We start from the raw sequence: 18,045 nt of genomic DNA, 5'->3' as shown, positions 1-18,045 counted from the left end.
ATGGACTGTGTGGGAACTCCTCTTCAGTACTGGACTCTAAGCAGCCGGAGCATTTATCTGACTGCAGCACAGAATAGAGTCTGTTGTTGGGATGGTGTTGTTGCTGATAATTTTCATTTGTACATCATTTGATATACTGTGTGTGTGTTTATTTATATATATATAAACTGCTCAAAAAAATTAAAGGAACACTTTGAAAATACATCAGATCTCAATGGGAAAAAGAAATCCTCCTGGATATCTATACTGATATAGACTGGGTAATGTGTTAGGAACGAAAGGATGCCACATCGTTTGATGGAAATGAAAATGATCAACCTACAGAGCCCTGAATTCAAAGATGCCCCAAAAATCAGAGTGAAAAAATTGTGGCAGGCTAGTCCATTTTGCCAAAATTTAATTGCAGCAACTCAAAATTGTACTCAGCACTTTGTATGGCCCCTGTGTTCTTGTATACATGCCTGACAACATCGGTGCATGCTTCTAATGAGATGACAGATGGTGTTGTGGGGGATCTCCTCCCAGATCTGGACCAGGGCATCACTGAGCTCCTGGACAGTCTAAGGTGCAACCTGGTGGCATTGGATGGACCAAAACATAATGTCCCAGAGGTGTTCTATTGGATTTAGGTCAGGAAAGTGTGGTGGCCAGTCAATGGTATCAATTCCTTCATCCTCCAGGAACTGCCTGCATACTCTCACCACATGAGGCCAGGAATTGTCGTGCACCAGGAGCCACTGTACCAGCATAGGGTCTGACAATGGGTCCAAGGATTTCATCCTGATACCTAATGGCAGCCAAGGTGCCTTTGTCAAGCCTGTAGCGGTCTGTGTGACCCTCCATGGATATGCCTCCCCAGACAATCATTAACCCACCACCAAACTGCTCATGCTGAATGATGTTACAGGCAGCATAATCTCCATTGCTTCTCCAGACCCTTTCACTTCTGTCACGTGCTCAGGGTGAACCTGCTCTCATCTGTAAAAAGCACAGGGCACCAGTGGTGCATCTGCCAATTCTGGTATTCTATGGCGAATGCCAATCGAGCTGCATGCTGCTGGGCAGTGAGCTCAGGGCCCATTAGAGGACATGGGGCCCTTGGGTCACCCTCATGAAGTCTTTCTGGTTGTTTGGTCAGAGACATTCACACCAGTGGCCTGCTGGAGGCCATTTTGTAGGGCTCTGGCAGTGCTCATCCTGTTCCTCCTTGCCCAAAGGAGCAGATACTGGTCCTGCTGATGGGTTATGGACCTTCTATGGCCCTCTCCAGCTCTCCTAGAGTAACTGCTTGTCTCCTAGAATCTCCTCCATGCCCTTGAGACTGTGCAGGGAGACACAGCAAACCTTCTGGCAATGACACGTATTGATGTGCCATCCTGGAGAAGTTGGACTACCTGTGCAACCTCTGTAGGGTCCAGGTATAGCCTCATGCTACCAGTAGTGACACTGACTGTAGCCAAATGCAAAACTAGTGAAGAAACAGTCAGAAAAGATGAGGAGGGAAAAATGTCAGTGGCCTCCACCTGTTAAACCATTCCTGTTTTGGGGGTCATCTCATTATTGCCCCTCAAGTGCATCTGTTGTTAATTTCAATAACACCACAGCAGCTGAAACTGATTAACAACCCCCTCTGCTACTTAACTGACCAGATTAATATCCCATAAGTTTCATTGACTTTATGCTATACTCTGATTAAAAGTGTTCCTTTAATTCTTTTGAGCAGTATATATATATATATATATATATATATATATATACACACACACACACACATTAAATTGTGCACCCATTAAAATAAAATATGTGGCCACTTTACTCACTCCTTATAGCATTTTTGCCTTTCATTTCCCCAGTATTTGCAGTGTGTGATTTCATTAAATTATGAAAAGTGTGGAATAATGGAGTCAGAGCCTAGCATCCTTGTATCCCATTGTTGTTAGCTGGTAGTGAATCTCAACAGTTACTTTCTTGGACTGAAATTTGTGACTCTGAAGCAGTGCTATAGTCAAGGTCACTATTACTGACTCCAGGACTAGTCTAAGACACAACTAGTCAAGATCTAGTCAAGACTGAGTGTAAAGTTTGGTAGAGACTAAGTCTAAATGATTGCAAAACCAAGTCAAGATTACGACAGAAAACATGGAATCCTCTTCAGATACAAAACTGTAACTAGAATTCATCTGGTTCCAGCTTAAATTTAAATATCTAATGGAATGATTTGAGAATTAGTTGTACTGTGCCCTTCCAGGTTCACTTCAGTCAACAGATTTGCGCATATAAAAAGATATCATCAGTTGTTGGGGTGAGGGTGTACAAAAATGTGGTGATGAATCCCAGTAAACTCCAATTTATCAAATAATTTACTGTTTCAAAGAGTTTGGCACCTGCTCTATATAGCTCTTGTAAATAATTCAGTTACAAGAGTATAATATTTTTATGAACTGTTCCCATACAGGTGTATTTGCTTGCCACTTCCCTAAAATGCCAATATTTTTTAGTGCACTTGAAAATACTACAAACATCAAAGGTTACTTGTGAAATAGGACATTACTTACTGAGAGCTCTGTGTACCGTTTAGTCATTTTGATTTTAATTTTCATACTTATAGTACTAGAAGAAGGGGCCTGAGTTGCCTCGAAAGCTTGCATGTTGTAATCTTTTTAGTTAGCCAATAAAAGGTGTTATTTTGCTTGGCTTTTCTCTCAATTTTCATACTTGGTAGACTTCCTTTTTTTGTCTGGATTTGGAAATAGGTTATGGTCAAACAACTTGTTTTTTTTTTTTTTTGTTCTTTTAATCTGCAAATCAGAAAACAAATGAACATCAAATATACATTTTTTCACTTGTTACATCTTAATATGCACAAGTGCCAAACTGCTTTCTTTACAACAGTCTAATGTATAGGGTGTATCTTGTTGATAGAAGTTACGGATTATTACTTTCTTAAAAAGAACAAAAAAGGTTTATGACAAATGATATACACAGCAGTGGACAATATGCTGAATACAGTATGTGGTTAGCCAAAAACTTTAGAAATCAATCTAATCTTGATTTTTTTTTTTGTATGTCGTAAGCGTAACATACAAGTTGTCTGATAAGAAAAGTGCATTTTCAACCAAACAAAGCCTCAGTTGCAGTGGCTATAGTCACAGAAACAAATGAAGCCATAGCTGCTGTTGCGATGGAGGGACAGATTAAGTGTTGTGGTTTTAGGGCAGATCAAGAGAGCAGTCTTCTAATGAGCAGAAGTTGGTACAGCTGAAATCTCAACAGTGTGATGAACCAGACCAAGACACTAGCAAAAAAATCAAATTCAACTGAATTTATTTTTGTGTAATGCTCTTCAGTAAGTGGAGGCTTAGAGTACTATAATAAGTTCACAGGTAAAACAAAATTGCAAAATGCATACACACAAAAATATAGATTAAAGACCGCACCCTTCAATGTGATTAACATAAAAAGGATATCCAAGAAAAATAAAACTTCATTCAGCTGCATCTCTTGAGAAAGTAAACCTCTGGGGGTCCACGATAAGTTCTAATAAAATGTCAAAGACAGAGTCGGGCATAACCCAGTTCTTGTGATCTGGACCAGCTAGCCACCCATCCTTTACTGTATATTGTACAGTATTACATAAGTTAGGCTGGGGAGTCTAATAAGACAACAAATTCCTTTCATACTTGGATTCTCAGACTCCCAGTAACTCTTCAGTTTTTCCCATGGGTGAAAAAAAGCTTAACTGTTTTGAAATTTCATCTTTGGCCAATAAGTTTGATTTTGGCGCACCACTAACTAAAATTTAAAGGAGAATAGTTTAATATGTTTTCAAACAGAAATATTTCACTACTATCATAGAAATAGAGAAGTGTTGACTTCAGAAATACTGTAACTTCAGAAAATAAAAGTGTCTTGAAAATAATTTTATATTTATGAAGTAAACCTCTTAAAGGACAGTATAAACAAGTAGGGCTGACTAATTTGGACTTCTTGATAACAGCAGTAATTTTGACCTGGAATGTGATATTCAGTTTGTTTTGATATGTTCTCCTAAAAATATCTTAAAGGATAAAGGCAAGCACCATATAGACATGTATATGCATGTTTTCTATACAGAACCTAAACCGTGGTATATTCTCACAATAATATGAAATAATAAAGAAGGAAACTGGTTTATTTTGTGAAATGTAACAATTTCATGAATAACTGTGCCTCAAAGAAACATGTTTTTCCATCTAATTGTGTGTATTACATTCAACACCCTGCTGGCATCTTTCTCTGTCAGTCACTATCATTTCAGTAAGAATGGCTTGCTTGCCCTCTGTCTCTCCATCTTTCTCTCTCTTACTTTTTATTGTTAAGTAAAGACAAAGTCCTTAATTCATTGCCACACTAATTACAGATCATATTACATGTATATATGTGTATTGTACATGTTTTATGACTTACATAATTTGTAATTATGTATCGAATTATGTATTTGAATTCTTATATACTTTCCCAATTCTATAATAGCTTGTATTTGTGCTAGTATTGATTTCCTAACAATTGTAACATAGTGTTCTTAACAGCTTCTTGAATCCTCCTTTTTCTACAGTATAAGTATTTACATAACAGGGCCAATACTAGGGGAAGTCTAAGGGGCACTTGGAATTTTGAAGATGGCTGTCATATTTCAGTGGAAACTGAGGCATTGCAACAACCCAGCAAAACTTTCACATTCAGTCCCAATAAAACAGTGAAGTAACATCTCACAATTAAAATTTGCCTTTATAAAATTAAACAGATTTTTGCTTCATGAATTGTAATTCAATTCTATTATTAACCTGTGCTCAAAAAAGTTGGAGTAATTCAAATACATAACAACCATTTCAGATTCAAAGATGAAAATTATGTATTTATATATGTGGAATATTCACAACTTTTTAAGCAAACAATACAAGCTCAAAATTAATGTAAAGCTTGCAGTAATACAGTTTACCACATGACTGATACACAAACATTGAGCTAATCACAGGAAAGATTGTTAAAAAAACTACAAAAGCTGCTGTTTTTATTCCCTCTTCAGACAGTATGACTTGGATGAATGACCACTTAAGCTACATGGGTGTGCTACTGGGTGTGTGAATTAGTGGTTAGTGTAGTTCTTTAACCACTGACAATAACCAGGTTTCCATTCAAGGAGTTTTTGCAAAAAAATATTTAGCGCTTCAAATTTTAGCTGATGGAAATACTAATTATCGATAAAATGTTGTACATGTCGACATAATATTTTTCCATTTAACTTTAGCGCATAAATTCCATATCGATACTTCAGATATCGCAAAAACTACATTTTTTGTCGGAAAAAAAGGGCTTTTAATGCAAATAAATGTGTCACATGATACATTTTCATCACGTGCAATCAAAACGAGATAGCGGAGTGGTTCGCATGGTCTGATGAAGAGACTCGTTATTTCTCGTGATGAGCCAATGCAGTAGTGGATAGGCTGGGTCTCCTGCTACTAAAAGGGGTACCTGAACTCCCTCCACATCAACTGTAGCCTGGGGGTGTCTCTCAGGATGTCTAAATAATACAAAAACCGCAAAGGTAATTTACTGTGCCAGTCAAAATATTTAAGAAACCGTGTGTTTCATTATCTAAACATTTTTTTCTTATTATTAAATGGCAGATGTTTTAGCATATATGAGAAATTCTCTCATTAATATTAACTTTAGTTTTTTTTGATTAAACGTCATTATTTTGTATTAATTCAAATTTCAGTTTTAATTAAAAACCTTAAGGGAAGCAGGTTACAGTACTAATTCAGTTGTTATCGCATTGAGAAGGGATGTTGAAAGGTAGGCTCACCTGTACAGATCCGATGCTGCAAACACAGCTGCATCATGGGCACTTCCAGGAGTGCCAACGCAAATGTCTCGTTTTTTATGCACCTGTCATTAACAAGGGCCTGGTGAACAATAGGTGGCCACCCTTTGCGATTAATGTAATCGCGGTAGCCTTCCGTCGGGGGAAGAATAGGCACATGCGTGCCATCCAGCGCACCGTAAATCTGTGGCACAAGATGCACCAAGGAATTGCGGTATGAAATTTCATTGGCCTCCGTTACAGTCGGAAGTCTGATATAACGCTGCATTAATTTTTCTTTAATAGCGGTGCACACAGCATATACACATCGATGGACGGTAGTTTTACTAACCCCGAAAGTTTCTCCAAATACTCTATACTCCGCGCAGGTTGCCAGCTTGTAAAGGGTGATGGCAATCCGCTTTGGGGTTGGAACCAGTGGTCGGTGACAACCTGTGATGGGCGCAACATCAGGACTGATGAATCCACACAACATCTCAAACATCGGCCGTGTCTTTCTAAAATGTTGCAGCCAGAGATTTTCTGTGAAGTGTCTCCCCACCACCTCCTCCCAGAAGGTCTTATTCCGTCGTCTCTCCCATACCCGTGGGTTTCGTCGCACTGGGGTACTTTCTTCGAGCTCTAGGGCTATCAGACAAGCAACTGCTTCATTCTGCTGTCGTCTTCGGATATTATGTACAATTCCAATTATTTGTGAAACTGAAATAACAGTAAGCTGGCAAATTTCAAAAAACTGTCTGAATAATCTCTCCATTTCTTTGTTTCTTTGTTTAGTGCAGGGGGTGTAATGTGGAAAACAAAAGGTACATAATTTGCGACATACACAAAATTATGTATGGAAAAGGCTCAAGGGCAAATTTTTTTTTGTGATACAACAAAACTTATGGGACAGTTCGTTTTGGAGGGGATGACGTCATCACGCACACCATTTTATCGATAAAAAGCCAGTTGGATGGAAACAGGCTGGAGACAGCAAATTTCGCACATTTTTTTTACGTATATTCTGTTTGTCGATAACAAAACGTCACAAAAAACTGGATGGAAACTTGCCTATTGTACTTTGTATTTTTAGGACACAAGTTATATAGGTGGAGATGTATTTTGTAGCATGTTAAGTCAATGCAGAAGCTGCTTTTCTACTCATACAGTATGCAGTGGAACAGTGAATATTTTATAGGACCCTGGTTTGCAGGGACCCATTTTACCAGTGATGGGAGGGCAGGTGGCAGGTGCTACAGTGTGTTTTGCAGGTGACAACGGCAGAGTTTACATAGTAACAGAAAGAGAAGTGGAGATTTTGCAGATTTTATTTTGCATTCAATATTGCGTAAAAAAAAGGACTAAACTTTGTTATATTGCTGTTTGCATATTGATTTTATTTTTCACTAATGAATCAAAAATTGCAGTATATGAACATTTAATGAATTGCCGACCCTTAATAATTTAGCATAACTTTGAAGGATATGTAGTTGAATGCTGTGGTCACCAATATCATAATCTTTACTTACATCTTAAAGCCTTGTATTGATAATTTTTCGCGCAGCAAAACATTTGAAGAATGTCTTTCACAACATAAATCTAGATGCTATGATCGATCGGCTGGTGATCTAAATTGGCCAGTTTTCACTCCAAATGACTTGAACTATGATTGATAAATTGGTTAATCTCAAAAAAATATTTTTTTTCAGCATCTACCATTCTAAGATTTATGCTAAAGTATTTGTAGTGCTAATTGATGCAAAGTATTACTGTACTTGAGGAAGTGTACTTGTCATTCTGCTGCTGCAGTGTGCTCTCTAAAGAGAGCAACCAGGCAGACATTAGGGGAGACAACACCATAATATTGGATTCTAAATTAAAGAAAGTGGAGTGATGATCTAAAAAAAGGAATCTGAGGAGTTACTGGAAAGGAACGGCAAATAAATACCTCTAAGAGAAATGCACATATTCAGCAGAATCATTTTGTCCTTTAATTAAAACCGACATACCTTGTGTGAGTGTGGTAAGTGAGCGAGCTTATGTTTAGTAGAGCAACAGAATTATTTAGGGGAAAAAAAACACAAAGAAGAAATCACACTTGCTGCCTAGTAAACAATACTTTTGTTAGCTTAAGAGCCAAGGTTATCCATTTTAATTGTAATTTAATTAAGCAAATATTTCCTTTCCAAACTTCCTATGAACATTTTATTAAAATAGAAAGCCATTATATGTATTATGATCATTAAACATGTTTTATTAGATAAAAAAAGTATTTTAAGGGGATTTTATTTAATTTTTTTTTATTGTAAGTGAACAATAAGCCCACATGATTTCATTTTCTTAATAAAAAATATATAGATAATTTCTGTGGACTGCAGTTTACTTTAACTGTAAACAGACTTCTACACAGCTGATTAGGCAGGAGTTTAGTATATTAAAAAATTAAAGGATGCAGCAATTGGAAGTGGACAATTCTTGTAACATGAAAGTTGGTCATTTGTACTGGCCCCCCAAAAAAATCTTGATCTGAGCATTTCCACATAAATTGTGACATTCTGCGCTGTGACTGTGCTGAAATTAGTGTATTTTTAGACTAATGCTGCTTTGGTGAAACAAGATTGCAAAGTCTTTGGAAAATGAAATTAATTAAATATAAGTCAAGAACAGGAGTAAATAAAGTCTGTGAAAAATGCAAATCTTTTTACATGCCTGGCAAGTTTAAATTGATGTTTCTGAGTCCAGAATGAGATATGAAATAGATTTCAGCTAAAGGCAGCAATGGGTGCATTCTGAAACTGACTGGCACAAAAATCAGCAGCTCTAGGTGTCAGAATCAATATTTGGAACAACCAGCTGAGTGAATTAATTTGCATAATGTCAGACAGTTCTAAGCTTGTCATTTTTTGCATTTATTCTGTAGGATGGTATAAAACCAATGTGGGAGGATGACAGAAATAAGCTCGGTGGGAGATGGTTAATAACACTTAGCAAACAACAGAGACATAATGATTTGGATCGGTACTGGATGGAAACGGTAATTTTTTTTTTTGTTTCTTTTACATGCATCATGTGTGTAAACAACTTGGGGGCAGATTGTGAAAGAAGTCAATTTGATTTAGAGGCTGTCCATTTGTATTAATTACCTAAACCCAGATAAAGCTTAGTTTCTTAAATCATTTTCCTCTTCATCATCAGCTGCTTTGTTTAATTGGAGAATCATTTGATGAGGCTAGTGAAGATGTTTGTGGAGCTGTCGTCAATGTTAGACCAAAAGGTGACAAAATAGCCATCTGGACAGGAAACTGCCAAAATAAAGAAGCAATTATGACTATAGGGTAAGTGTTGCCTACTGATCAAAAACTGTTTTTGAAATTATTGAAACTTTTGATACATTTTTCATGGATTAGTAATTTATCTTGTGAAAATATGAATGTTTCATATTTTTTGTGTAGAGCTAGCATACATTGCATTTTGTGCTTGGTGTATTTTGTTTTAATCCCAATACTTGAATGCACCCTTTTTTCTAGTGACTTGCATACACATTTGTATATTGAGAGACACTTAGTTGCTACTCAACATGGCAGCAGATGTCTGAGAAAGACCACATGTAAACATCACAGATCAATGTAAACTTCACACAGAAAATGCCTTAGACAAGATTCAGACCTGTGCACTTTGAGGTGTGTGTAGTATTTACCACTAGATGGCAGCATTAATGTGACTTTGAAAACATAAGAAAGCATTTTTGGTTCCATCTTATCCAATTAAGGGGACAAAGCCCAGCCAAGCAACGTCCAGTTGGGAGCTAGACTTGGGTGTGTGTCACCTCCATGTCTTTCTGGGGCATAGAATGAAAAGTGGAGCTCCAGGAGGGAATCCCATGTAGATACAGGAAAAACCTACTGTTTGGTTGAAGATTTCAACATAGTTTTTAATTTGTGAGGCAGCAGCACTAACCATTGTGACACCAATCTGCTAACTTTGATAACAATTCCTTTCTTATTTCCTTTTTAGAGCAGAGCAGGGCTGAAATATTTAAATATTTGTAAATAAAATAAATGTAACATGTTAAAATTTGCTTAACTTTTAAAGAGTTAGGTATGTCAGCATTGGCCTTGAAGCTGATGCATTGGGCATTAAACTATTAAACTGCCTTACGATTCCTCACATGGCACAGACTATGAGAGATGGAGTAAGCCATATAACCTGCCTATGTATTAAATGTGTGTAAACAAGTCTTTTTAGATCTCATAAGTTACGTGGAATAAGAGCTTCTGCCAAATATGTATAAAAAAAAGTACATTTTTTTTCTTATGTTGTGTGTTTTTTTTTTTTTTTGAGCTTAATATTTCCACTTGCTTTGAGACTGATGCATTATGCAGCCATATTATGTTTCTAATCCACACCATTTGTTTGTTAGATGTTTTGTGCTATAGTGATGCCCAGCATAAAACTTTATTTTTCATCTTCAGTCAGTTTTGATCTGCTTACATCAAAATATCATAAGCTATAGCCTTTGTGATTAGAGCTACCATACACAAAATTGTGATGTGATAAAAGTGAAGATTAAAAGAAAATATACATAATAAATATTAGAATTTATATATAACATTTATGTGTGCTTATGTTGTAGTTTTTCAATTTGGAGTTTATAGTGTTATTTTTGATATTTTTTTTTTAGACAACTTTACAAAGAACGTTTGAACATGCCCTTAAAAGCTCTTCTTGGTTACCAGTCACATGATGATACATCTAGCAAAAGTGGATCCACAACAAAAAATATGTATACAGTTTGAAGAATACTTTTGTTAGAGTTGCTGTAGGTTTATAAAATTATTCATCTGCAACACATCATTCACACCCTAAAATGTAAACTACTGTTGTGTCCTTTTTTAACATGTTTGTATATGTAAAATACTCCTTCAACTTTACAATAAATTAACTGCAGTATTTTTCAGTACAAAACAATCAATGAAAATTATTAGGTGATTTACTGAAGTGATCATGTAAAACAAATTATGGCTGCCTGCCTGTTGAATATAAGAAGGACACTGTCAAAGACTCTTTTACATTGAAATACAGTACATTAATATGCATCTATACATTTTAATTCAGTGTATTGTTAATCAGAAAACTCTTAAAGAGATTTTAGTACACATTCAAATAAAACCGCCTTTCTCTTAATGTTCTTTTGCTTTGTCTTACAAGATACTTTCTAGACTCTGACATGTCTAGTGTATATCTGAGAGAGTTCTATTTAAATCTGATCAAATTTGCAAACAGTTTCATATTAACATTTTTATGCCGTATGTATTATATATTGTGTTATGAAAAAAATAAATAGAATTAAACTTGCTGCAGACAAATGGTAAAAAAATAATGATGATATGGTTCCCAAGTATGCAACTGTCTTACAGCTGAATTCAGTGAATGAGTTTTAAAGTTTTCTGCTAAGGTACCCTAAGGTTTTTGACTGAAATGGCATTTTTGCTTGTAGGACTATATAAAAAAAAATCTTTGTTTCCTCTCAAAAGTATTTATGGTTTATAAGCATTGCTGTGGATTTTCTTAAGTTAAAGCATTTAATGAGACCATTATTTCAGGAAATATATAATAAATGATTTATTATAATTACCATCCCCCTTTTTACAATTACAATGATTTTATGGCGTTGCCAGTGTCTTTAGAGAACATTCTCCATTGAGTTGTATTTCTTGCTGGTTGAAACACTACTTAAGAGTGATGCAAAATAAAATGTATTTATTTTGCTCTAATTGTATAATGGTTTTGATTCTGTAATTCCAGGATGTATATTAAATCTTTAAAGTAAAAGTTAAATGCTTTGCAAAAATTCTTACTGAACCCAATCTTTTTTTAATGTATGCTTTTCTGTTTGTCTTCACATTTTGTCTGCTTTTTGTTTTCTTGTATTAGCATATTTTTGCTACAACTTAATAAATGTTACACTGCCACGCACATATTATTCAGCGTAATGAATCAACATGTGATCTGGAAGTGCATTCTAAAGCAAATTAACCATACATTCCTAAAATGTATTATTGGTTTTGTGTTATGTAATTTCCCTTTGTACATTTTTTTACATATAATTATTGTTTTAAGTATCCAAAAAACAATTAAATGTCTCAGATCCCTTTGTCTACTTCAGCCTCACAGGCAGCCTCTGCTTTTAGTTGTAAAACAATGGGAACTCTGAAAAGATAAAACATCTTTCAAGAAAAGGCACTGCCTTAGTAAAGCCATAAAAAAATGTACCTGTTGTTCCAAGCTGCATTTTTGAGGTGGGGGTGTAAAATGCCTATCAATAATTCAGTATTCATTTGTCCTTTTGGATACAATAAGATGGATTTGAAAGAAGTCTCAACACGAGACATTTACTGTTTGAGGTTTTAATGTGGGAATCAATGCAATGCCACTTCTAAAAGTAAACCAGCGTTGTTTGACATGGAGGAATCTAAAATTGATCTTAGCTTTTCTAAAAGTGTATTGTGGTTCTTCAACAACATGAACCATGTCCTGGTATGCTTTCTTGAAAAGTGTCATTTCAGGGAATCCAGTAATATGTTGCTATATTACTAAAATATTACTTAAATATTGCTATGTAAGCAAGCAGTCTCTGTTAGGAATGATTACTGTTTTTATGCCACTCTGGTACTGCCATAAGTATTAAAATGAGTCTTTCCTTAGAATAGTGCAATAGGTATTTACTTATAACAGTTGGGTTGTTGTATAAACTCCAGGTCCCTAAATAAACTTCCAGCTGTCATGTCCACGAGGGATGAGTCTAAAACTACTACCATGGAGCATGAATACCAATGATGCCAACATTTATTTTAACTCCATTTATTCCCGCTCTACTGCTGTTTGTTTGTAAGACTCCATACTTCTTCAACTCTGTCTCCCACCAGTTCAGATAAACTCTATTATTATGTGGGTCCTTCTTTTATGTTCACTTCATCATCTTGGAGAGCCCTGCCTTGGCAAAGGTAATCGCTTAATCTCAAGCAGTTGGTGACTCACAACAATTCTGCTGCATTATTGTTGTCGGGATGCCTGCTGATACACTATCTCAATGGCTGATAGTTATTATGGATGACTGTTTGAAATCATGACACAATGGAAAAACATGAGGTAAAGTACTAAATAACATTGCATGCAGTGTAATGTGATGTGTAATCTGCATGACAACTTTACTTTTGGGGTCACCAGACTGAAACGGATATCTAAGTTTAATCTAGTACTGTTACGTACAAATGTTGGTTCAGTGCAGTTTTAGTAATACACTATGCAAATATGCATTGTCAAAAGTGGTTAACTTTCTATTAAAACAGTCTAAAACTTTATAAGATATTCAGTGCAAATTACAGGATAATTTTATAATATTTTGGTGTAAGAAGGGGAAGTTTAGGCTTGCTTTATTTACTTTTGTCAGTTTTTGGTTTGCGAATTGTTGGCTCTCTTGTCCTTATAGAGAGGAAGAGAATAGCCTTAGTTGTTTTATTCTGATGTATTTCATAAGAATAACAGATATATAAATTAGAATGACGTTTTATAAATCTTTAATGAGGATTTATTTCATATTTTAATATTTGTAAGCATGTGTACCCTTGGGGGGGATGATTTGTATTTTGTAGGATGTAGTAATGATGATCGCGAACACGTTAATTATCCCCAAGCACAGAGTTCCTGGTGAAAAAGGTGTTTGTATTTTTCAGGAAGTGTATGACTGTAAAACTTCTAAATTTCTTTAGACTTGAAATATGGTCTTGATGTTATGTATTCCTGACTAATTATATTGTGCAACTAAACACAGGATAAGTAGGTATGGATAAGAACATGACCACAGCCAGGCATGGTGCAGCTAAGGAGATAAAGCCAAGTTGGAAAAGAATACTGCAAGAAAACACAGATTAGGTCATATACACATCACCAACCAGAATGTTATTTTTTCCAAAAATATACGGATTTCTTGTGTGCCACCAACCAATCACCTGATTAAAGTGAATGAGGTAGTGATTAACCAAGCCGATGTGCTAGTGGTGCAGTTTAATAAAAGCATTGGGAAGTCAAATCAGATTTGCTGGTAATGCAGCTTAACCAAACAAAGGGTTTATTTGGATGGTTCTTCAAGGAGTGGTTTGAAAATGAATAACCTAATACACTTGAACAGGCAGAAAAATCATAGATTTGTATCAACAAGACTATAGTTAGCAAGCAATATCACAACAAACCAAAATTTCCAGTATGTGGTGTTCAAGCTGTCATAAATTAATTTGAAGGAGCTTTGTAATTTCAAAACAGCTAAATCTCTAAAAAGGCTGTCTGCTTCTGATGATCAGGGCTTAAATGTCACTTCCTTAAATGGCAAAGTCAAGTTCTGAGAAGTGTTTAATCAGCAATCTTGCAGAGTCATCAGGCACCAAAGTATACACTTCAACTATGCAAAGAATTCTTAAAAATAATGGTCTTGTAAAGCAAGCTGCAGCTAAGAAATTATTCAAGTGTAATGCCAGCAAGAAGAAGAGCTTGCACTATGTGAAAGAATATGAAACATGGATTAGGAACCAGTGGCAGAACATATAGTTATGAATATGTCTGCCTCACAAAGATGCCAGTATGTCAGAAGAAGAGTCAACAAGGAAAGCACTGATGTCAATAAGCGGCCCTCTCTTATGATCTATGGATATGTATCAGCCAAAAGCATAGGGCATCTGGTCACTATCAACAGACCAATGAGAAATAAAAACAAACGACTTATTAGCAGCAACACTAAACACTCAACATTTAGATACTGTCAAGCGGTTTAGTTGTTGTAAAATCAAACATTAGAATGGGCAAAGCACAGATCTACCAGTAAGTGCCTTTTACCAGGACAAGTTTTGACAGATGTGGTGGTTCCAGCATCACAGATAGCTGAAACTTTGCTAAAGTCAATGAATCAACTTTGCATCATACTACTGTATCATAGTGTGGCCCTAAACATATAGTTTATTTGGATACCTTATTTTTTATTGCTTTTATAAAAGTAATGTGGATTCCCCAATGGTCCTAGCTAAATGACCTATTTGTTCACTTGTGTTTCTTTAAGAAATAAATTAAAGGGTGTTTTAATATAACACAGAAGACATCCATGCTTTCTGGTCATGATCAGTGTCATTTAATAACCTGACGTGCTTAGATGAATCATTTTTGTATCAATACTGGTGGTGGCTCTTTCAATAACTAAGTGACCTGATATGTTTTCTGTAAGCAAACATCAGCACAGAATGCATGCAACCTGATCAGTGGAAAGCTGATCACTGTGAAATTGGCCCTCAGACGATAAAGACACTGCTGCGCCAGTTCAGGTTACAAAAGACAGAGCAGGAAAATTTGCAGAATACAGCTGAATAAAGAGAAAGGCACACTTGGACATAATATCTTCCAGAAACAACCGAAACGTAATTAAATATCTCATTCAGTTAACAGAATCTGCCAAATTCAATGATAGGAAGCACCCCAAGATGAAGTAGTAGTCCATTACAGGACACTCTAATGCAAACACTTGTTCCAGGATAGTTCACAGCAATCAGTTAACCAAACATGAGCATTATCTTTGGGATGTTACATAAAAAAAACATACAAAGACATACAGTGGCATGATTCAAAATCAGTTTCCTTTAACTGTGAGGTGGCGGTGCTACTTAACGATATCATAAATGTATTCATATTTTTGTTATGTTTGTGTCTTCATATTTATTATGCAAAAATATTAATTACACCTTTTTAGCCATTTCCAGTTCTAATTTTAAGCCCAGTAGCTTTTCAGTGAAAGTGCTGATTCTTGTGTTTAAACCAAAAGTCCACGGAAATGGCGGAACACTAATGCCAGAAATAGGTGGCACAGTTGTTAATGTTGCATTCCCATAGCTCCTTCTGACTGGTTTGAACCCTAGTGTAGGGAATGCCTTTGCTCACTTTGCATGTTATACCCTGTCGTTGTGGGATTTGCTCCAGGTATTACAGTATCCCTTCACCTCCCAAAGATGTGTAGGTTAGTTTAAATGACAGCTGTAAATAGGCAAGAAATCAGTGAGAGTTTGTGTGCATGTGAGTGTGCCCCATCGTGGATTAGTACTTGCTTTATTTCACTCAATCACTACATCAACTTGTAATTCAGAAATGCAGATCTGAAAAATGAAGGGATTACAGTAATCCCTCCTCGATCGCGGGGGTTGCGTTCCAGACCCTCCCGCGATAGGTGAAAATCCGCGAAGTAGAAACCATATGTTTGTGTGGTTATTTTTATATATTTTAAGCCCTTATAAACTCTCCCACCCTGTTAACATTATTAGAGCCCTCTAGACATGAAATAACACCCTTTAGTCAAACGTTTAAACTGTGCTCCATGACAAGACAGAGATGACAGTTCTTTCTCACAATTAAAAGAAAGCAAACATATCTTATCTTCAAAGGAGCCCCATCATAAAGGAGCGCGTCAGGAGCAGAGAATGTCAGAGAGCGCTCGCAAAGAAAAAGCAAACAATCAAAAAATCAATACATGCTTTTAAGTATACAGAAGCACCGCGATAAAGCGGCATTTTGTAGAGGAGCGTCCGTGTCCTCTGTGCAAACAGCCCCTCTGCTCACACCCTCCGTCAGGCAGAGAGCGAGAAAGATAGACAGAAGCAAACAAGCACAGCGCGGGAAGCATATCTTATAGCATTGAGGAGTTTTAGTTAATATGCAATACATGCTCTGATTGGGTAGCTTCTAAGTCATCCGCCAATAGCGTCCCTTGTATGAAATCAACTGGGCAATCAAACTGAGGAAGCATGTAACCTAAATTAAAAGACCCATTGTCCGCAGAAAGCGGCGAACCAGTGAAAAAAATGTGATATATGTTTAGATGTGCTTACATTTAAAATCCGCGATAGAGTGAAACCGCGAAAGTCAAAGCGCGATATAGCGAGGGATTACTGTATATTAATTTATCAATTGACAGAAAAGCAGCTTGTCTATTGTATTGACCAAATCTCATAATCTCCCTGCCTATAATTCCTGATATGACTCTATAGACAGTTTGCAGTTTAATCACATCTGTCGAGGCTGCTATATTCATATCAAAGATTTGTCTGCAATATTTAAATGTATTTGTTTCCATTTTGTCTGTCTGTCATAGACAAGAAGAAAGCTTCATTTAAGAGGTTGTTCTTACACTGTCTGTGATAACTTATTGTGTGGTGCAAACAGTATAATGCAGTTTAATATGGTTGTTTATGTGGCTTTGTGTGTCAAACAGGTAGCAAGTGCTTTCTGCTGATCTTTCTTTTATTACTTGTCCCACTGGCTGTGGATTATATTTGCCACGTTTGCAGACACATCACTGTTTTACCTTAAGTCTTGGACCAGTAAGTGTCAAAATATTTTATATGTCGCCTGTCTGCATACCATTTATTCTGTATCTGGTGCTGTCTTAACCCGAGTTATGGGCTACTGAAGCCTGAGTGTTTCCTATCCACAGAAATGCTAACGAAATTCAACACTAGTTTGTTCAGTCAAAATATAAATACAATTAGGCAGCAAAGCAAAATCACACATGTCTAAAAGTTTTATGTGTTATAAAAATGACAGCCTTTTGCTATCTAAGCAGCATTTGTTAGAAGTCTCCTCACTCCTGGTGATTTAGCAAAAACAAGTGCACAGAAAGTCTTTGACTTCTGTTTAGAGAAAAAGCAAATCAGACTTCATGCAGAATAGGCAACCAAATTGTAAGGTCACTCTGTTGAGTATGCATACAGTAATGTATCATGCAGCATAATGGGAAAACCTGATTGGTCATACAATTTTGTAGTTTTAACGTCAGACGTTTAAATGTTAGTCCTTGCTTTCTTAAGGTAAATACCTGCTTCTTCTTTATTAGGCTGATGAGTGTGTTGTTCATATTTTACATTGACCATTTTAACATTTTTATTACTTTAAATCAATGGAACTTTGCAATGAACTGGACCCCTTTGAGAGGTAGTTCCTGCCTTGCTGTCTTGCTCACTACTGATGGAATAAGCTCAGGCTCAATAAGATACTGAATTGGATTAAGCATGTTTGAGACGGTTATATTTCTTGTTATTTTAAATCATTTATTTTAACAGTGGCTCTATGTGTGTCCTGAGAGAATAGTATTTAGGGTGAATTCAGTTCCACTG

At 36.1% G+C, this 18,045-nt stretch overlaps 1 protein-coding gene across 3 annotated transcripts in view; it reads left to right on the top strand.

Moving 5' to 3' along the window:
* eif4e1c (eukaryotic translation initiation factor 4E family member 1c) overlaps positions 1-11,821 on the top strand; it is a 39,291-nt gene extending 27,470 nt beyond the window's left edge. For all 3 annotated transcript variants that reach the window (XM_039737852.1, XM_039737846.1, XM_039737862.1), the window contains exons 5-7: positions 8,766-8,879; positions 9,041-9,180; positions 10,527-11,821. In XM_039737852.1, the coding sequence (XP_039593786.1) occupies positions 8,766-8,879; positions 9,041-9,180; positions 10,527-10,641 (369 nt within the window). In that variant the 3' untranslated portion in view covers positions 10,642-11,821. The remainder of the gene's footprint in view (positions 1-8,765; positions 8,880-9,040; positions 9,181-10,526) is intronic.
* Positions 11,822-18,045: the final 6,224 nt, after the last annotated feature.

The sequence above is a fragment of the Polypterus senegalus genome, chromosome 1 (genome assembly GCF_016835505.1).
Source record: "Polypterus senegalus isolate Bchr_013 chromosome 1, ASM1683550v1, whole genome shotgun sequence".
Lineage (NCBI taxonomy): Eukaryota > Metazoa > Chordata > Cladistia > Polypteriformes > Polypteridae > Polypterus > Polypterus senegalus.
This window is presented reverse-complemented; position numbering and strand designations above follow the sequence as displayed.